The sequence below is a fragment of the Gastrolobium bilobum genome, unplaced genomic scaffold, assembly GCF_033153095.1.
Source record: "Gastrolobium bilobum isolate Gb01-03AN ecotype WA unplaced genomic scaffold, APGP_CSIRO_Gbil_v1 utg7961, whole genome shotgun sequence".
NCBI lineage: Eukaryota > Viridiplantae > Streptophyta > Magnoliopsida > Fabales > Fabaceae > Gastrolobium > Gastrolobium bilobum.
Genome location: NW_026899198.1, coordinates 88,164 through 110,032, shown reverse-complemented (window position 1 = coordinate 110,032; position 21,869 = coordinate 88,164). Strand labels below are relative to the sequence as shown.

The following is a 21,869-nucleotide window of genomic DNA, read 5'->3' as shown; positions in this document are numbered from 1 at the left end:
TTCCCTTTTTATAAATAGTTTTCTACAAAAATCAAAAGTTAAACATATAAAATCTTATCAAAATGGATCACATTCTTTCTCTTGATGTTAAAATTTAGTTAAATACTAAGCTACAAAGTATTATACGCTAGGCCAAAATCAACTTTTCGAATTTGATCCCCGTGCATTTCACCCGAAACCAAAGCAACTAAAGCAATTTTCGGAAAAAAAAAAAAAAAAGCAACTAAAGCAAGGCACGGTATGAAATAGAATAGATAAGAATAAGATACTAAAGTGGCAAAAATAGATAAAATCCAAATCCAAAAGTGTGCAGAGCACGACAAGTCGACAACTGAGGAAGAGTAACGTGTTGGGTTCAGCAGTTGCTTGTCAATACTCACACGACCGTTTTATTTACTTCTCTTCTTCAGGACTTGAAACGGTTATTCTCATTCTCATTCTACAATCCTTTTTTCTCCTTATGCTTCTTCACATACAGAAATTTTCTTCCCTTTTGTTTCTTCTTGGGTAGCACGGCGTCGTTTCATTCTTGGCCATGTCTTACGACTACCTCTTCAAGTACATCATCATCGGCGACACAGGTTCTCCTAGTCCTACTCTTTCCTCTTCGAAACCCTTCGCTTCCGATATCAACTCGAATATTGGGTTTTGTTTCGGTGCGTGCAGGTGTAGGGAAATCTTGCCTGCTCCTGCAATTCACAGACAAGAGGTTCCAACCCGTCCACGATCTCACCATTGGCGTCGAGTTCGGCGCTCGTATGGTCACCATCGATTCTCGACCCATCAAGCTTCAGATATGGGATACCGTCAGTTCTCGCTTCTCTCTCTATTTTTTTATTGTTTTTATTTTCTATTACTTGATTGCGCTATTTTTTCTATTCGCTTCTTTAGGTATTTCAAATTCGGTGAGAATTGATGAAAAGTGTGTTTCTGAAGTATACTAGAATGAACTATTTGTTTTGTAATTTCATGGTTTTGAATATGAGAAATTATATTTTTATGTTGTATGAGTTCATCTATCATCTTAGACTCACATAAGAAGATACGCCTATTGGTGGCCCCATTTTATTTTTCTCAGATGATAAGATAACTTATTTCCTACAGTAGATAAATAAAGCAGTTTGAATATAAGAAACGAAAAGCCACAAATGCTTAAACTATTTTCATAATCTTATTTTTTTTCTTTTATTTATTTGTTCTTCTGTTTATACTCTTTTTTTTTTTTTTTTTTTTTTTTCTGTTTTTATATATATATATATATATATGTATATATATATATATCATTTCAAAAGAGTTGAGACCCGCACTTTTTTTTTGTCAATTCTCTCTCTCTGCCTTTATTTATCTCTTTCTCTTTCTTAAAATGACGCAACTTTACATCCTTTGAAATAACACACACTTTACCCTATATATATATATATATATATATATGAGGAGGGATATTCTCACTACCAAAATCTTTTACTACCAACTTACTACCTATCTAATCTCCATTAGATTAACATTTTCTCTCTCTTAAATTTTTTTTTAACATTCTCTCTTTGATCCAATGGTGATGTGATGGCTAGTAAGTTAGCAGTGAGAATTTTTAGTAGTTAGAATATTCTCACTTTATATATATATATATATGGGACAAAATTTTTTGATACTGTCTCAATCAGATTATAACTGTTTTGAGATATGATATATAATACTTTATATATATATATAATAAGTATGACACAATAAATTATATATATAATAAGTATGACACAATAAATTATAACTGTTTTGAGATATGATATCAAACTCGAAGTCAAAGAATTCTGCAATATAAACAAGAAGGTTATCAAATTTGTGATTTATGACAACTTATGAATCTTATAAAAATACAAGTGATGGTTATCCACCCAAAAAAAATAAAAATAAAAATACAAGTGATGGTTAAATTAGAAGGGGAAAAAGAAATCATAGACAAAATGCATATTAGAATGCTGAAAACCAGTTGTACTTCGATTACGAAATTGTTACTATTTTATAAAAGGTTCACCGTAGAGGAGTCTTTTCCTTTACCATTTACAAAGATAGGGAAGTGCAATGGCATTGAACTTTTTTCTTTGGAGTCACTCGGCGGGCTTTGTTTTGTTATTTTCATAATTTTAAAATCTTCTACCTTGTTGTATTTAAGTAAGTCTCTGCTCAGTAGCTGTTAATTTTAGTGCTCTGCTAGATAATGTCATGTGTAGTCTAAGTTCTTATGCTTTGTTCAGATCACGAGAACTTATTAGTACCAGTAAAGATTGTCATTGACAACCTCAATTTAATGTATTAAAACATGTGAACAAACACATGTTGCTCGCCTTTATAATATTTGTTCAAGCAGGCATCACATAACGTATTACTTGTGCCCCACGTTACTTAGAAAAAGTATATCTGTTCTCTATTCGTGATACTGCTATGTGTGATGTGTGTCGTGTGTGCTGCTTGTTCAGAATTTCTTCCCCTTCTATTTTTACATCATTCTGCTGCTGTTTCTTTATGCAATTTTTTGTTTGGCCTTTTTGGTGAATGTTGGGTATGCTATGCCCTAGGTCATTAGACCAATTTTTTATGATTAACTACTTATACAGTTTTGTTAGAAGTAAAAGAGGCTAGTTTTTTGTGGCATTGTGCAATCTGTGCCACGGTGTGATGCATTTTTGGTTGGAGCTCAACTCTTGTATCTTTAATGAATTCCCTTCGGTAAAATATCTGATATGGCATTTAAGATTAGGCATTTGACTTGTATTTGGTGTCAAGCTGATGGGTTTTTTAAGGGGGTTTCCCTAAATAATATGCTGACAGATTGGGTAGCTTTGCTCCTTTCCTTTCTATTTTGTATTTTGTATTTTCCTTTTACTTTAAGGAAGATCCCTCATTCTTTAAATTATTTGTAATTATCTTCTCTTCTTAATGAAATTCTCATTTTTTACAATCATCGAAAAACTGACAACAGCCTTGAAACAGAAAATAGAAATAAGAAAGAACAAACCAGAGGACTGCCAGAAGTGCCTCTCACCCCCTAATTTCTCAAATTACTCAATACATGCATACCACACTCCACAAATTCCCCCTCCTTTTATCCCATCCTCAAAGAATATTCTGGAAGAATCTCTTAACTAACTCTCTTCCTTAACCACCCCCAATTCTGTTATTACATACTTCTGGTGCTCATCAAAGACCAAACCGTCTTTATACTGCTTAGTGAGTATAGAATTCTTTTAATCATATGTTTTGTCCAAGTCTCTCCAGTTATAGTTTTCCACACTACATAAATAGTGATGCAGAATTCATTGTTTAACTGTAGGCCGGACAAGAATCTTTTAGATCCATCACACGATCTTACTATAGAGGAGCAGCAGGAGCACTTCTGGTTTATGACATTGCAAGGTGGGTTTTACAAATGTCACTTTAGGGAGGGCATGGTCTGCTTGTAAAAGAATAACAATTGATGCCAAACTTTATATTATCCTTCTACGTGCACCTACAGCTGATTGAAGCTTCATTTTTTTCTTCCCTTTTGTTATTGTTTGTCTTATTTGGAAATTTTATCTCTTTGGCATTAGGAGTCTAGAACTGATAGAATACCTAGAAAATATCTCATAGTATCTTTATTGTATATTAGAATATTTTAGAATATCTTGGTTGATGGGAGTGATTTCCATATTTCATTATATTTCTTGATTTGTTTTCTTATTTGATTAGGATTAGGAGTGTAATACTAGTATAAGTAGGGGTTAATGTTTTGTACTTTGTATCACATCTTAATACACCATATCAATTTAACATCCTATTATTCAAAGTCTCTATTCTCTCTTTTCCTCCTTCCCTACCTAAATCTTACAATTCAACATGCTTTAGAGCGATACCATCTTCTGCGATATATCGCTATTCCTCCGTTGAGTTTCTTAGAATTTGGAATTCTTTTGTCTGGTATAGTCGGTTTCTCCTTGTTTTAATTTTCAATGACTGTCTTTCACCTTCCATTTTCCTTGACAAATTCTTCCACCTTTTCTTTCAGTTGTTCGTAGCGGTCATTGGTGTTTTGCCTTCTTTAGTAGGTTTTTCACCCTCACCGCCATTGCCTTCAGCTCCGACGTTTCCATACGGCTCAAGGCCTTCATTTTATTCCCATTAAGGCTTCCAGAACGCTGCCTCAAGCTCCTAACATTGTCAACCTTCTTGTCCATTTGACTTGTCATCTCCTCTTTCCAAATCTGGTCTCACCTTGTCCAATCGGTCACCCTTTCTCCGGTGGCCATCTCTCCTTTTGCAGCTGATGTCTCAGATCTGCATGTCTTGTTTTTTTAAGCTTGTGTGGCTAATGGCACCAATTATCCCTTTAAAAATATAATAACAAGAATTCCCAATGTCCAGAATATCAGAACAGCAATTGAAATGAACAACACGAAACAATCACTTATATTGAGTTTAAAGTGGGAATAATTCCCTTACAATACTGATAGAAAATAACAAGGACAATTCCCTTACAATCGGACCATTAGGACACTGTCCTTTACATTTAAAGAGACACACTTACTACCAATTACCCAGAAATACTAAACTCCTAAAAATCCCTTACAGACTCCATGGATTCACTACCCATGCTCATCTGTTTGGGAAGATACCAGTCCCTTCCACACTGAACCCCACGTTCAGGTGCAGCCCTCTACTAACAACTCTCCATGCATGCCTCCTTTCACCTCTAACTGTCTCTTTATTCGTCATTCACCACAGCTCCCTTGCCCATTTCACTTTCTCCATTCACAGCGTTCCACGTGGCCTCCTTTGTAACTGATTTTTGTTTGTTTTTTTCTTCATTCATCTCACTGCTTCCTCCTTCATTTGGGCTCGTCTTATCAGCTTGGGCTACGTTGATTTCTCCCTCCTGTTGGGCCTTCCTGCGTTTGTAACATTTATTAAAAGGTTCCAGGGGCCCATCAGTAGCTGTGCGTGAAGCCCTCTTTCCAGCCAATTTCACCGTCATTTGCCATGCCACACCATCCCAGTCCCCATTGCCTTTGTTCATTACCTTCACGTGGTTGATTGGCTCCATTATGCTGCTTTCTGCCATGTTTGACACTCATATGGTGTCCCCCTCCTACTACATCATACTTGTTTGGTCTGTACTTGTATGGATTTTTTGTATTTTGGCTTCCAATATATAATGTTAATTTTTCTTCTCTGGATTTGACACCAGCGTCTGCTTCTATTTTCATACTTGTTTGGTGATCCAAACCAGCCAGTGTTTGTCACGTTCTCTTTTTACCAACGATCATTGAAATGGTGACGTCTTTCCCACAGATGAATCATAGTAGTTATAACTTCTCTTCCTATCAATGGTCATTCTAATGGTGACTTATATAGCTATAACTTCTCTTCTCTTCCAAGTTTCTTAGGTCACCTAATTTTTTTGGTTTGGACAAGTTTGGGCCTTCTTGTGCTTTAAGATGGTGATCGTTCCAGAAGTCTTGCTTCAGCATCTGAGTTGTTTTTCAGCCATGTTTTATGGATCCCACTTCATATTTATATTGTTTACTTTTTTTAAAGTGTACTTTTGTAACAAACTTAAAACTTAGTAAGTTTCAGCTCAAGCAAAATATCTAGAAAATATCTTATAATATCTTTTAGTGTATCTTTAGAATATTTCAAAGTATTTTAGATAATCTCTTAAGAGTGGTTTCAAGATTTCATTATATTTCTTGGTTGATTTGATTTAATTAGGAGTGTAATGCTAATATAAATAGGGGTTAATGCTTTGTATTTTTTATCGCATCATAATACACCGTATCAACTTAATATCCTATTATTTATAGTCTAGATTCTCTCTTTCCTCCTTCTGTACCTAAATCTTATAATTTCAACTTGAACATTTTCATCTTAGATTATGTTTGAATTATGAACTATCTTTTGATAACTTCTCCTTTGCTCATATGTGGAATAATTCTCTTACTACTGGTTGCTACATGTTTTCATGGCTTTAGAAGCTTTTTGTCTGTGCCACATCTGTGTTACAACTCACAAGTGTATGCATACATCTGATAGCCCCCCAGTGTATACGTTTTTTTTTTTTTTTTTTGATAATAAGGAGGGCCAAGCCCAGAAACAACTAAACAACCATATCAAGCAAGTTCAAACACAAATGCTCTATAGACAAATTGGAGCTAAAATCCAACCAAGCAGAAAGAAAATTAACAGGTGGGGAGGAAAAGAACCTCAACTCCTCACCCCTAAGACTAAAGCCTTCTTTAGCAAAAAAATCAGCACAAGCATTGAGCTCTCTTGGGACGAACTCCAGCTGAAGCTGATCCACATCTTGGGCAACACTTCTGATCTTGCAGATTAAGGAGGAGAACCCACAATTTTCTATTCCCTCATCAAGGCAAAGAATAGCCTCTTTGCAATCACAACCCATCCAAACCTTGTTGAAATTCATATCACCTACCATCTTGAGACCAAAGTAGATACCCCATAATTCAGATTCCAACACAGTACACTTGCCAATGTTATAGGCAAAAGCCCCTATCCATTCTCCACTATCCGAGCAGATTACCCCTCCACAGGTACCCACACCAGAGCTCAAGCTAAAAGCACCATCAACATAAACTCTAACCTGGCTGGGGATACTCCAATTCCTATTTACTTCAGGGACTTGGTCTCTCTCTGTATCTAAGCAAAAGGGATCAGAATTGCTGCATCTCTTCATGTCAGCTAAGAATCCCAGGATTACATGAGTAGGATCATGAGGAAATACAAACAATTCCTCGTGCACAATACAATTTCTCTAATGCCAAAGAAACCAACAGGACACAAAGAAGATCTCTTTCCAAGAGTGCCACAATTTACTAGCGTAAGGTTGAAAGAGACTAAGTCTAAACCACTCTTTACCTTCAAGATTTAAGAACTCAGATGGAATGTTACCTGAGAACCATCTCTCCCAAACTTGTCTAGCCATCCTGCAGTCTCTCAGAACATGCATAACTGTTTCAAGCACATCCACGCAAGAAGGACAAGATAAATCCCCCCCATACCATTGCCCTGTCAGCATCCGAACAGGCAACTTATTCAAACAAGCAATCCAAATGAAGACTGCAATCCTGTAGGGTCCCCTCCATTTCCATATAGCTGTCCAAACTTTGTCCTTACCAGAAGTTGAAGTAGACAGATGACAGTAGGCATTTCTAACGAAAGACTTACTTGGGCTACTCCATTTCCATTGTAAGCTGTCAGCTGGACCATCCCTGCCTGGAGGGTTCATATTACGCAGCCTAAAAATAGCATTATCATCAAGCCAACTTAAGATACAACTCCAATTCCAATCCCCTGTAAAAGAATCAACCATATCACAGATTTTAGCCTGGAGATGGGATTCAGGAGGCTTAACAGCAGCCAGGTCATAGAGACTACTCTTCCAATCTCCCCACACATCCAACCAGAAAGAAATGCTTTCCCCATTGCCAACCACCCATTCAAGATGTTGAGCCAAATTATTTCTGGCTATGCAAATGCTTTTCCACATCACAGAATCAGCAGCTTTTGCCACTAACCCACGATTAGGATTGAGGTTCCTACCATATTTCCCTAGAACAACTTGAACCCAAAGGCTGTTTTGCTCATGCATGATCTTCCAAGCTAGCTTTTGCATAAAGGCCTCATTTTGTCTTCTTAGATTAATGATGCCTAATCCTCCACAATCCCTAGGCAAACACAATTGATCCCAAGACACATAATGAGCCTTTCTACTTGAATCCGAGTCCCCCCATATGAAGTTCCTCTGTAATCTCTCAATCTCTTGGCATACATGAACCGGCAACATGTTGTTTTGCATGTGATAAGATGGAATAGCCGAGATAACACTTTTAGCTAAAGTGATCCTACCAGCCATGGAAAGGCACTTTGATTTCCAACCCTGAAGCCTACCTTGAACCCTAGAGATAACATCAGCATAATGATCTCTCTTAATACGTCCATGCCTCATTAAAGAACCCAAGTAGCATCCCATATTGTTAACTTTTTTAAAACCACTAGCCCCAGTAATGGAATTAACAGTTTCCAAAGACACATTCTTGGAAAAAAATATGCAGGACTTCTCCACACTCACACATTGTCCAGACATCAAGGAAAAGTTCTTCAAGCACTGTTGAATAGAGTCCAACTGAGAGAGAGAAGCCTCAGCAAACAACACAACATCATCAGCAAACATCAGGTGTGAAATATAAGGCCCAGATTTCCCAGCCCTTATTGGTTTCCACCTCTTAGCCTCCACCTCATCCAGAATTAGGTGAGTTAACTTTTCCATACACAAAACAAAAAGATAAGGGGACAATGGGTCCCCTTGTCTAATTCCATGTTGGGTATGAAATCCAGGAGTTCTAGCTCCATTCCACAACACCTCCATGTAGGGACTAGAAACACAACCCATTATTACATCAACCAAAACCCCTGGAATCCTTACTTCCTCCAGAACAGACCTAATGAAGCTCCAGTTCAGCTTATCATAAGCCTTTTCTAGATCAATTTTGATAGAGAAAAAGCTTTTCCTCCCTTTCATTCTATGCATAGCATGAACCAGCTCTTGAACTATGATGATATTGTCTTGTATCTGCCTTTTAGGCACAAAACTGACCTGATTAGGAGAAATTAGACTTCCCAAAAAAGGTTTAATCCTATTAACAAGGATTTTGCTGAGGCCTTTGTAAACTGAATTACAAAGGGATATGGGTCTGAATTGCTTCATAAGACAAGGTCTATCAATTTTGGGAATAAGGGCTAGCAAGGTGTGATTAATTTCTCTGATTTGGCTCGGCTGTGAGAAATAATTCTGCATGCTTCTAAAAATTTGACCCTTAAGGAGCTCCCAATTCTTCTGATAAAAGAGGGCAGGAAAGCCATCAGGTCCAGGGGCTTTCAAGGGAGCCATCTGAAAGAAGGCAGCTTTCACCTCCTCCAAGACAACATTCTGAGATAATAAAACAACCTGGTCCTCCCCTAATGCTGGCAAAGAGCTGTGAGTTTGCATCCAAACCGGGTTTACCACTTCTTCCTTGAAGAGGTCAAGGTAAAAACTTCTAGCCAAATTAATGAGATTCTCCTCTCCATTTATCCAATGACCAGCAACATCCTGAAGCTTTTCTTTTCCTCCGTATTAAAGTACTAGCATGATAAAATCTAGTATTCCTATCCCCATCCCTAATCCAATCTCCCCTAGATTTTTGGAACCAAAGCTGTTCTTCCTGATCAAGAATGCCTGACAGTTCTTGTTTCAGCTGTGTATACGGTTTTTTCCTTAAATTTATAAATGAATAATATGTCCAGTTCCTTTTGTGTGTGGGTGTTAGGGGAAGCGAGCACAAAATTTGATGCTTTTGTTTTGTTGACCAGGAGAGAGACATTTAATCATTTAGCAAGTTGGCTGGAAGATGCCAGGCAGCATGCCAATAGTAACATGACAATCATGCTCATAGGGAACAAGTGTGATTTGTCTCATCGAAGGGCAGTGAGCAAAGAGGAAGGAGAGCAATTTGCCAAAGAAAATGGGCTTTTATTTTTGGAGACTTCTGCAAGGACAGCTCAAAATGTGGAAGATGTAATATCGATCAATAACAAGCATGATTCTAATCCCATAGTAGATAGGATATTGTAATCTTTAATTATCATCAAAAGTAACTAAAATACGTATTCTGCAGGCTTTCATTAAGACTGCTGCAAAGATTCTTCAGAATATTCGGGAAGGTGTTTTCGATGTATCCAATGAGGTAATTATCTACTGCTAATTTCATTTAAAAGGTTGTGGAAATTTAGTTGGGACAATGTCTTTCACTCTGGATATATCCATTGGTTCATCGATTACCAAATTAATCCGGTTTGAGCAGTGTCGGATCCATTATAGGGGTATCCTCTCCCAAGATCATTTTTTCTGTTCCCGACCTTTAGTTAAGGGGAACAATTAAACCAATGGTTGTTGGTAATGTCTTTGACTTTATTATTATTATATTGGTATCGACTAACCGAATTATCAAAATCAGAATGCATGTTGTGAACATCAAAATCTTTCAGTTACGTCTTGAGAATGGATGTTTCCTTGTTTTATTGCCATATTGAATAACTCCCCCATAAAAAAATTGGCTTTTTCATTTGTCACAGTAACAATTATTGTCCAAGGTTTATGCTGTGTAATTGATAGTTTCCACCCAAAATGAGTTTCCCGAAAATCTAGCAGGGATGCTTTTTATTTTCAAATCTTCCTGCAGCCTTATGTGTCCTTGGGCTAAAATTAGCAGTGAATCTATTTTTGTAGTCGTTTGGCATAAAGATTGGATATGGACGCCCCCAAGGTTCATCAGGGGCAAGAGATGGAAGTGTTACAACGAGAGGAGGGTGTTGCAGCTGATAAGGAGGAAAACTACTTTGTATCTGATCTTTTTTGTGCTTCTATTTCCAAGCTGCTTATAGATCTTCCACTGGGACTGTTAGATAACCCTGTAATTTCATGTATAGATCTATCCTCAGGAGTGTTCTTCGACAGATTTGACTCCATAATTGCTAAGCTATAGTCTTCGGTTAATGTTAAAAATGTTTGTTGTGGTGTTAAATATCATAAGGAAATTTCTCAATGCCTGTTTGTTATGAGCTTTTATCACAGCCAGTGATTTTTATGAGAACATTTACTTGCTAACGAGCAGAACTCATGACCAAATTGCATCGTCATGGAAATGCAATTTTTACGTTTTAGTACTCATTATGGCTGCTTGTTTACTATGCTTAAAATGTTCAGTTGCTACTTTGTATGCTGACGTGTGTACAAAATGAAGATGCCTACAACACTAATGGGATGTTTGGTACATAGGATAAGACATGATAGTATAAGATCTGATTAAATTTTAATACTATCCAGCGTTTGGTATGATATTGTATAACATAATATCCTCTAATATTTTAAAATTAATATATTAAAAAAATTATTTTAATATATTAATATTGAAATAATATATTAGTTCTTGAGAATTGTACTTGTAAGCAATATTAATACATCAATTTTTTATCAGGTCTAATTTAACCCTCTTAGAGGGTGTTTGGTAGGTGGTTTTTGAGGGGATAGATGGGTAAGTCAAAGTGGGGAAATAAGACATACTCGTTTATTACAAGTTTTTGAGAAATAAAGCAGGGCACAACGTTTCCCCATCAAAACCCGATTTCAATGTAAAAAGGAACACTCTGCACTGTTGGAGAAGACGTTCTTGGAGGTGGTATGATGAAAAAGCTAGGGAAGTCATAATTTTGGTACCAACTTAGTTACGCAAATGCCCCTCTGATTTGTGGTTGCGAATAAGTAGAAACTTAAATAGTTGCCGAATGAATTTCTACATTGGTCCGGAAGTGATTCCAAAAGTGACGTCGGTTGTCATGTCATAATAATTGGAAAATATTAGCCTCATCTCATAGAAGACAATAGTAGAGCCCCTCTTTATTCCAATAATGCTATAATAATGTGTGGTTAAGTAACAATAATAGTAAGTTAAAATTAAATTAATGAATTCAACCCATTGTAATTTTATTTAAATTTTTTTATTGGAATAAGTTATATTTACAAATTTTTTGTTTACAAATTCTTACCATCTACATTATCTTCTTTCGAGAGAACACTAGTTATACTATCTTCTCCCCGAGAAAGATAATGTAATTTGTAAAAATTTGTATAAAAAATTTGTAAACAAATCATTCTCCTTTCTTGTTATAGCATTCTTTTTATATCCTAAAGAAGTGAGAGAAAATATCACATCAACATGATAAAAAAATTTAAGTTGTACTTGTTTGATTGAATAGGATAAAAGAAGTGAAGGTAGGTAAGCATCTGTTTTCGTACAACCATTCAATCATGTATTGTCATGTCATTATATCATTAAAAGACTATTTTTTTAATGAGGTTAGTACTTTTTATGCTGTAAGAAATAATATTATCTCCTTTACAAATATAAAAATGTGTAGTGTATATTTTTTTATTTTTTCTTTTCTTTTCATATGATCCCACATGATCTAATGTATTTATATATATATATATATATATATATATATATATATAGAGATAACTTTATCTCTTATAGTATAAAAATATTAATCTCATATATAATTATTGTGAAAATGAATTTTTTTTAAAACATAACAGTATATCTCTATTTAAAAATAAGGACAAATTATATTTACAAATATTTTTTCACAAATTCTTTCAAAATTATCGTTTAGGTAAAACTACGAACTCACCGATGTTGTGTGTAATGGGAATTTAAGAAATCTTAATTAATTATAGCTTTTGTACCTTTAATTTTTGTGTGTGCACAATTTGCATATACTATAAATGTAAAAAAAAAAATTAAAATAAACTTATTTGTTTTTCTTTTTTTCGAAATATGTTAATTGTTTTTATTTACCAAATTTTACGTTTACATTTATTATGAGTAAGATATATATTCAGAAAATATATAAATATATTGAAAAATTGAAACACAGATAATAAAATTTGTATTTAAAAAGAAACGTGTGATATTCAAATAAACAGAAAAGTATATCAAATAAGTTGTTTTCAAAAAAGGAAAACTCAAAATTATTATGGGGTATATTTTTCTCCCTTTACAAAAAGAAAAACATATTTCCTGCAGAAATATATATAAAAAATACGCTACTTTTGTTTTTTGTTTTTTGTTTTTTAAGTGGCCCCATAAGCATTTTTTTTTTATTTTTTATTTTTATAAATGGCCCCATAAGCTTTTGTGTAAGCAGAAAGGGAAAACTTTCTTCGGAGAAATTAATAGCCTAATTATTGTATAGGGTTAGTCGGTTAGATGAAGTGATTAAGTTTGTAATGCCTATTTTTCCCGAGAACTAAAAAATTATCATTGAGCATAAAATCTATCCCATCACTTTAGCAGATAGTTAGGTTCATCCGGAACTAGAAAGCAATTTAGCAATCTTTGCAGAAAATCACGAGGTACATATTTTTATGGTATAGGTTATAGTATCATCATTTTTTTTTTTTATCAACTTTTATTATCATTGAATTAAAATAATATTAAATGAGAGTCATCTAATTTTAAATAATAATAAAATAGTAATAAACATAAGAGTAAATATCATTTCGGCTCCCTAACAAAAAATACGGTCCCACTTTATTTCCTTACAAAAAGAAAATTAGTCAGTTGGTCCCTAACAAATTCAAAGGGTCCATTTTAGTCCTTTTGAGGAACTAATATGGATCTTTTTTGAAATTATGAGGGACCACGATTTCAACTAAATGGGTTCACTTTGAATTTGTTAAGGACCAACTGAGTAATTTTTTTTTGTAAAAGACTAAAGTGGAAATCATATTTTTTGTTAGGGACCAAAAATAATATTTACTCCGAATATAATATTTCCTGTCCTCTTTTTTAGGCACTTATTATGTCAACGCTGGCAACTTTATTTCTTTGTCGGATTTTGCTTTCATGAGAAGGAATTGAGTCGGTGCGAGAGTCGGTCGGTGTGACAAGTAACGATCTCCGGTTATTTGACACGTGGACATCCTTATACCAGTACATGACAAACTTATTATCAAGGCACAAGTACGTGAATAATAGTTGCAGGATAATAAATAATTGAACTTTCACTTAAATAGATCAAGGATATAATATTGTAATAACCATTTTGTTATAGATATATATTATATCCTAAATACCTATCTAGGAATTCACTAAAGGATAAATACTTAACTATCCTAACAATATCAAATAACAAAGCTACTCAAGATAGAGTCTTTATCTTAACAGAAAGGAAGTTAAATCCTACTGCAACTGAGAGATTTATACACACCCTAGAAGTAACCCTTATAAATAAGAGGCTAAAGACCTCAGATACACACTTTTTGACCTAATGACTATTACTGCCAACACTGTGAACACACTCACATCTTGGCGAAAAGCCTATTGCTTGTGCGCAGTAATTGGGATACTGCCTATAAGCCAACCAAGGTACCTATCTCTAGAGTATTTCTGAGCGCATACCATACGGTATAGCAATATGGTCTTCTAGGACCTAACATTGGCACCGTCTGTGGGAAACGATAAATTTCGATTCCCATCCCACCATTACGAACACTCGTTCGATGTCCAGCAACGCTCAACCCCAACCGCCGCCGCACCAGTCTGCCTTAGGATATCTCCAGTCAATTTCAGATCTGGTTTTGGTGGAGGTGTAGGTCGGAGAGGTCGAAACAGAGCAACCATCTTTCGTGACCCAGGGCAACCCAGCGGCGGAATCTGCACGTCCGCCTCTGTAGAATGATCAGCCCAAAGGTGAGGATCACGTGGTCAATACTGCCATGAACGCAATCCTTCAAAGGATGCAAGAGATGGAGAACAGGTTCCTGGCTCAACAAAGGCTAAATGCCCAGAGGATGGAGGCATTGGAAGCCGAGCTGCGAAACCAAAATACTGAAGGCTGAGCTGGAGGAGCAGGCCAGGCTGAAACTGAAGGGCCGGAACGCCGAAATTCGGCGGCTGAAAATATCCGAGATCCTCGCCACGAAAACCAGCATGAAGGCGAAGGACAGGGAAAAACCCAAGGAGAGAATTATCTCCATGATGAAGAGGCTAATGATAGCCTGTTTACTGAGAGGCTCATGAACTTGGCAAGTCCCCCGAGATTCAAAAGTGCCAAGATACCCCCTATGACGGAAGTCAGGATCTAGACGCCCATTTGGAGGCGTTCAAGACCGAGATGCTGTTCAACGGAATAACTGGACCACTTAAGGCCAGAATTTTTGCTACAACCTTGACAGGTCAGGCAATGGCGTGGATAACTAGGCTCCCTAGGAACTCAATTGATTCATTTGAGGACCTGGCTCGGACCTTCCGCCTTAACTTTGCCACTAGTAAAGCTCATCCCATGCCGGCCTATGCTCTAGGAAGAATCCGACAAACGAAGAATGAATCACTGCGAAAGTACCTCGATCGATTTAAGGAAGCAACCCACAAAGTACGAAACCTAACTGAGCCAGTCCACCTGGATTTGATCATCTCGGGGTTGGATGGCGAGTCTGCACTCGCTAAATCCATTTATAAGAACCCGATTAAAAACCTGGAGGAATTTCGACGAAGGTCGGATAAATATATCGACGTCGAAGATATGCAGAAGGCTTATGGCGAATCTAGGGATCAGAGCCCGAATCGCTAGAGTCCAAGCAAGAAGAATAAGGACAGAGATCAGCGAGGATCAAAGAAGGGATCTGACTCTCATAAAAAGAGGTCAGATGAACGCCCTCCGAGAACCAAATATGACAATTATGCACCATTGAACATGTCCAGATCCCGGATATGGAAAGGAGTGGCTTAAACCGAGATGCGTAATGTCGAAAGGCCTCGACCAATCAAAAGCAAGGGTTGTTAGGACATAAACAAATATTGTGCTTTTCATGACCAAAACGGCCACACAACGGATGATTGTTGGGATCTCCGAGATGCCATTGAGAAGCATATCAGAGAAGAAAAACTGAAGCAAAACCTCATCCAAACTTAGGGAAAGAAAAATAACATGCGAAGGCAGAGAAGCCGGAGCAGGAGCCCTAGCCCGAAGACGGATGATAGGAAAGATCGTGAACAAGACCGCCCTCTAAAGGGAAAGAAGGTCGAAGACAAGGACGAGGAGTTCCAAGAAGCTGACTTCGAATTCAATGTGATAAGTGGAGCCTTGGGAGGAGGAGGCGACACTGCAAATTCTAGTAGGAGATGCCTAAAGGAAGTCATGTCGGTTAGAGACAGACCAACTTTTAAAGGAAGAGCTAGTAGGCCTTCCCCTCCAAAGCTGTTCTTCACTGAAGAGGACCTAGAAATGGTCGTTCTTGGACATACCGATGGTCTAGTAATTATCGGGGTGCTAGTTAACTGTCGGGTTAAAAGGATATTCCTTGATCCCGGAAGCTCGGCTGACATACTCTTTTGGAGTGCTTTCCAAAAGATGAATTTGGATGAGCAAGATCTGAGACCATGCATCACTGAGTTGATTGGCTTTAACGGGGAATCATCTCCCCCAAAGGGCTATATAGACTTAAAGATGACTTTGGGAACAAAAGAAGCATTCCGGGATGGCAGAGTTTGATTCATAGTAGTGGATGCATATCCTCCTACAACGTGATTATTGGCCGACCTACGATCCATGAGTGGGATATGTTAATCTCCACTAAACATCAAGCGTTGAAGATGGTGGGACAAAAAAATGAGTTCATCATCATAAGAGGAGACCAGAAGGAGTCCAGAGAATGCTACAATGAAACAATGAGAATCATCCATGGAAGGCCGTCATCTCCTCCTAGAATTAGGAATGGGGATAAAGTCTCCATTAGAGACCAATCAGTGTACCCATGTGGAAACCAAGTAAATCTGGTCGAGTTAGACATGAGGGAGGAGCTCCAAGCACCTCGTCCAGAGCCCCAAGGAGAGCTGGAAGATATTAGCATTGGGGAGGACGGAAAACGTCATACCAAGGTCGGAAGAGGCTTGGATGCCGAGTTGAAAAAGTCACTAATCTCGTTTCTAAACGAGAATTCCGAAAAGAAGAGGAAAATGGGCCCTGACCGACGTCAGGCTCTGAACGAGCATGTGGACGAGACGTCAGGCTGAATGTGGACGAGTTATTAGAGGCTGGGTTCATCAGAGAAATATAATACACCACATGGCTTTCCAACGTTGTGATGGTGAAGAAACCTAGCCGGAAGTGGAAGATTTGTGTGGACTACACCGACCTCAACAAGGTCTGCCCAAAGGATTCGTATCCAATTCCTAACATAGATCAGTTAGTTGATAATTCATCAGGATTTCAGCTACTATCATTCATGGATGCGTACTCTGGGTACAACCAAATTCAACTGCATCCAGATGATCATGAGAAGACTGCTTTCATATTTGAAAAGGGAAACTTCTGCTACAATGTTATGCCCTTTGGCCTCAAGAATGCCGGGGCAACCTACCAGAGAATGATAAACCGTGTCTTCCAAAATCAAATTGGAAGGAACTTGGAGGTATACATTGACGACATGATCGCCAAATCCATGCATATAGATAGACACGTAGCCGACCTAAAAGAGACCTTCGAGCAATTGAGAGCTCGAAGAATCAGATTAAACCCGGCCAAGTGTGCCTTTGGGGTGCCAGTTGGGAAATTTTTGGGCTTCATGCTCACCAACAGGGGAATTGAAGTCAACCCTGACAAATGCAAGGTCGTCTTGGAAATGAAAGAACCAGAGAGCGAAAAAGAAATCCAGCAGTTGACAGGTCGTCTAGCGGCCTTAACAAGGTTTTTGCCAAGGTCGGTTGAAAAATCTCTACCTTTCTTTAAGCTCCTGAAAAAGGAGGTAGAGTTTGGATGGGGGGAAGACTGCAAAAGGGCATTTAAAGAAATAAAGAAGTGTCTAGCTTCCCCACCTGTGTTGTCAAAGCCAGAGATCGGAGAGACGTTGATCTTGTACCTCTCAGTGGGAGAAGAAGCCATCAGTGCCGCCCTAGTAAGGGAGACAGATAAGGGACAACAGCCGGTGTATTTCGTAGGGCGAACATTGCAAGGATCTGAGCTCCGATATCAGAAGCTCGAAAAGGTGGCATTCGCCTTACTTACCACGGCAAGAAGGCTTTGACCTTATTTTCAAGGACATCGAGTGGTCGTAAGAACCAACCAGCCCATTAGGCAAGTATTACATAAGCTGGATTTAGCAGGAATGATGATCAACTAAGCCGTTGAGCTTTCAGAGTTCGACATATTATATGAACCTCGACATGCAATCAAGTCTCAGGCTTTGGCTGACTTCAACTTGGAACTTACTCCTATCAAAGGGAAAGAGCAAGAGAAAGGGGAACTCTGGACTGTATACGTCGACAGATCCTCAAACTCTAAGGGAAGCGGAGCTGGGGTGATAATTGAAAGCCCATATAGGGTGTCCATTAAACACTCACATTTTCGACCTCAGACAACCAGGCTGAATATGAAGCCTTCATTACAGGAATTCTACAAGCAAATGAGCACGGACCAAGGAGGATAAAGATACTTAGTGACTCGCAACTTGTAACTTCGCAAGTGGAAGGGAAGTACCAAGCCAAGGGACCCCTCATGATGAAATACCTTCAACAAGTCAAGGAACTGTTGGTCGAGTTCGAAGAGGCGGTAGTCCAGTATATACCCCAGAACAAGAATAGCAGAGCAGACATTCTCTCAAAGCTTGCCAGCACGAAGGGATCGGGGAATCATCGAACTGTAATACAACAGAGCATCTCGGAGCCGACTTCGTGATGGTCATAACTGAAAATGAGGACTGGAGAAGGCCAATAGTAGCCTATCTAGAAAGAAGAATCCTTCCCGACGAGGTCCAAGAAGCCAAAAAGCTCGTGAGGAACTCAGCTTGTTACACTATAGTAGAAGGGCAGCTCTACAAAAAAGGGTTTTTATACACCTATGCTTAAATGCCTGAATCAAAGTGGTGCGGATTATGCTTTGACCGAAATCCATAAAGGCATCAACAAGCATCACATGGGAGGAAAAGCTTTAGCATGGAAGGCACTCAGGGCAGGATATTACTGGCCCACCACGGAAGCGGATGCAAAGGAGCATGTCAAAAGATGTGAACAATGTCAAAAGCATGCACTCATCCTCCATGCACCTCTTGAGGAGTTGCAAACCATCACGGCACCTTGGCCGTTCTACAAGTGGGGGATGGACCTGCTAGGGCCCTTGACCGCGGCTGAAGGACAACTCAAATGGTTGATAGTAGCAGTAGACTACTTCACCAAGTGGATTGAGGCTGAACCCCTCACCACCATAACCTCGGCAAGGATTCAGAGATTCTTCGAAAGAAATCTTTTAAGCCGATTTGAAATTTCGGCCGAGATCATCACGGACAACGGGACACAGTTCGCTGAATAAAAGTTCCAAGAGTTAATGGCCGACTTCAAGATCAAACATCGGTTTGCATCAGTAGAGCACCCCAAAACAAATGGACAAGCTGAGGCAGCTAATAAAGTGATCATAAACGGCCTCAAGAAAAGGCTATTTGATGCCAAGGGAAATTAGGCACAACAGATACACCTCGTCCTATGGGGATATAGAACTAGTGCCCAAACCTCTACGAAGGAAACTCCCTTCAAGCTGATATATGGATGTGAGGCTATGATCCCAGTAGAGATCAGAGAGTCGTCCTGGAGAAGGGTGCAAAGATTGCTAGGAACTGAGGAGAAGAATAGCGAAGCATTGGCTGTAAAGCTCGACCTACTGGATGAAAGTAGGGAGAATGACAGATATAGAAATATGATGGCAAAGCATCTTGTGACGACTAGGTTCAATAAGAAGGTCAGACCTCGGTCGTTCCAGAACGGTGACTTAGTGCTTAGAAGAGCGGACATCGGCAACAAGAATGCCAGAGATGGGAAGCTGATAACTCATATTTTATTACACTTATTTGTTACTCTTGATTATTATTTTTAGGATTTATTTGAATAAAATAATGACTTTTAGAGTTAATTTAGATTTTTAGTTTTTGATTGGGTTTTATTTATTTTCGTCAGAATTTTTCAGTTTTACGTTACTTTTGTATTCTGGCCATATCTCGGTCCACAGTTGTCGGATTGACTCTGTTCTTGTTGGGTTTTTCAGATAACGCAGAGGGATACAATTCTTATGAAGAGCTCGAAGCCAAAGTTGGAAACTTGTCTATTTCTGATGCCAAGTTGGACGCGTTTTGCTAAAGTTTTATTTTATTATTGGACTTGTAATTTAAATTAAAACTCAATTACTTAAGTGGCCCAAAGCCAAGTTTTAGTTTTATTTTATTTTATTTATTTTATTTCATATTATAGACAGATGGGCCGATCTGAGTTGAGCCCTAACCCGATTTGGGTAGGGGTATATGACGGCAGAGTAGGAAACTTTTGATTATTCTGTAATTTTCGAATTTTGGGATCAAAGTATTTTCTCTGAAGCGTTTTTCGTGTTCTTCGCGTTCTTCATCTTTTTTTCTTCTTCTTTTATTTTATTTTAATTTTTAATCTTGTTTATCCTAGCTGTGCTAGGCTAAAACCCCTTTAATCAACCTAAGGGGAAGGGATTCCATGGATCTGTCTAGAGGATTTGCGATCATTCTCTAACCAGATTTGTCTCTTTTCCCTAACTCAGATCGATATCGTGCGATTGTGGATATTCGATCTGAGGTTCGGGATTGCCTTTATGGAAAAAGAATGATCATCAGATTTGATGATCAAATTGTTCTCAATTGAAAATAAGGATTCTGATTCAATTGAGATTAATCGCGAATTTGGTAATTTTTATCCAAGGAAGGACATCTTAGGAACCCTAACCTTAAGTTGGTTAATCTTTAATTACGAATTTTTAATCCTAATTTTTATATTCTGTCTTTTAATTATTCAACCAAAATCCAAAATCCCCCCCTTTTTTTTCTGTTTTCATAAGCGATTTTTACCAAAACAATTTCCTTGAGAGACGACTTAGGATTTCCACTTTACTGCTAATTTTCTGAACCCTAAAAAAAAAAAAAAATTGCGTCAGTTCGATAGATCGCGTCAAATTTGGCGCCATTGCCGGGGAAATTGCATCGGTCTAAATCGTTTACTGTGATAACTCATTTTCTGTTTGTGTTTAGTGATTTTGCAGGTTTGCAGGATTCTGATTTCGCAGGCTTGCAGCTTGTCTGGCTGTTCGCGAGTTCACGGGAAATTCTGCACGTCAAAAGCGTTCTTTCCCTTTTCTTTCTCTATATTTTTCTTTTTTGTTTTCTTGATCTTCTTCTTCTTGAATTTTCGTTTCTGTTTTTGTTTCTGAAAAAAAAATCGTTTATGTTTCTGTTTCTATTTCAGTTTTCGTTTTCCATTCCCTTTTAATTTTCGTTTTCTGTTTCTGTTCAAAAAAAATTATTTTGTTTTTGATTTATCTGTTTCTGTTTTTCTGTATTCTTTTTCGTTTTGTGTTTCGTTTCTATCTCGTTTCTGTTTCGTTATTTTCTGCGTTTTTCTTGTTTTTGTGCGTCTTTATTGTTTCTACGTTTGCACTCGTCTGTGTTTGTGAATTAGATTTTTGCACCTTTGTTTCTGCATCGGAATTTGCATTTGCAACTGCATCTTGTCTCAGCTTTTGAATTTTTCGCATTACGGTTTACGTTTTTGTGCAATTTTGGGCAATTTGGGGAAATCGGTTAAACTTTTGTCTGAGGGATTGGCTTCGGGAGTTCTATTCCCAAAGGAATTCGATCTTCTGAGCATAAATCACGCCCTAAAAGGGCATGAGGTGACCCTTATTTTTTCCGAATTCTGTCATTTACTAACCCGTTTTAGTGTTTCTTTGTCGTTTCAGGACGTATCGGTTATTTTTGCACTTGTTCAACGTGCTCCGATTGACCTGAAATTGGTGACGTGAAGGAGGAGTCCATCCCGGTCAAAAGTCATCAAGGCATAGTCTTTCATGAAGGAAGCCCAATTTTAGCCGAATTCAATCGTTTACTATTTTATTTTATTTTTCAAAAATTTTTTATTTGATTTTTAAGTCCGTAGGGTCAATTAGAGTTTAGGAGAGTTGGTCCATAGCATTCTGAGGTCATTTAGTATTTTTCGTAGATTTATTTTTGCTTCTATTTGCTATTTTTTGCAATTTTTGTGTTCTATCGTATGTTTTGCGACTTTACTGCTGTATGCCTTTGCCTATGATGCATGACTAGGAGTACTACCAGTGTTGACAATTTATATGCATATGACCCTAAGATAGAGAGATTATTGCATTCTGGTAGTAGAGCTCGTAGGTTGACTTAGAGTAGAGCTGTTCCTGAGCACACCTTAGAG

At 37.8% G+C, this 21,869-nt stretch overlaps 1 protein-coding gene across 2 annotated transcripts; it reads left to right on the top strand.

Moving 5' to 3' along the window:
* Positions 1 to 308: 308 nt before the first annotated feature.
* Positions 309 to 10,557, top strand: LOC133288165 (ras-related protein RABB1b-like). 2 transcript variants are annotated; one of them, XM_061485861.1, is made up of 6 exons: positions 309 to 581; positions 667 to 806; positions 3,326 to 3,408; positions 9,400 to 9,604; positions 9,705 to 9,773; positions 10,316 to 10,557. In XM_061485861.1, exons 1-6 carry the CDS (start codon positions 536 to 538, stop codon positions 10,406 to 10,408), a joined length of 636 nt encoding a protein of 211 aa, XP_061341845.1. In that variant the 5' UTR covers positions 309 to 535; the 3' UTR covers positions 10,409 to 10,557. The 2 variants fall into 2 exon arrangements, with proteins under 2 accessions (XP_061341845.1, XP_061341846.1); XM_061485862.1 differs by having other exon boundaries at positions 9,400 to 9,624; positions 10,316 to 10,343.
* Positions 10,558 to 21,869: the final 11,312 nt, after the last annotated feature.

Bases quoted from the DNA above. Each gene is read 5' to 3' on its own strand.
- LOC133288165 (XM_061485861.1), top strand. From the start codon at position 536: ATGTCTTACGACTACCTCTTCAAGTACATCATCATCGGCGACACAG. The intron at 807-3,325 runs GTCAGTTCTCGC...GTTTAACTGTAG, and splicing joins AGCTTCAGATATGGGATACC to GCCGGACAAGAATCTTTTAG. The intron at 9,774-10,315 runs GTAATTATCTAC...CTATTTTTGTAG, and splicing joins TTTTCGATGTATCCAATGAG to TCGTTTGGCATAAAGATTGG.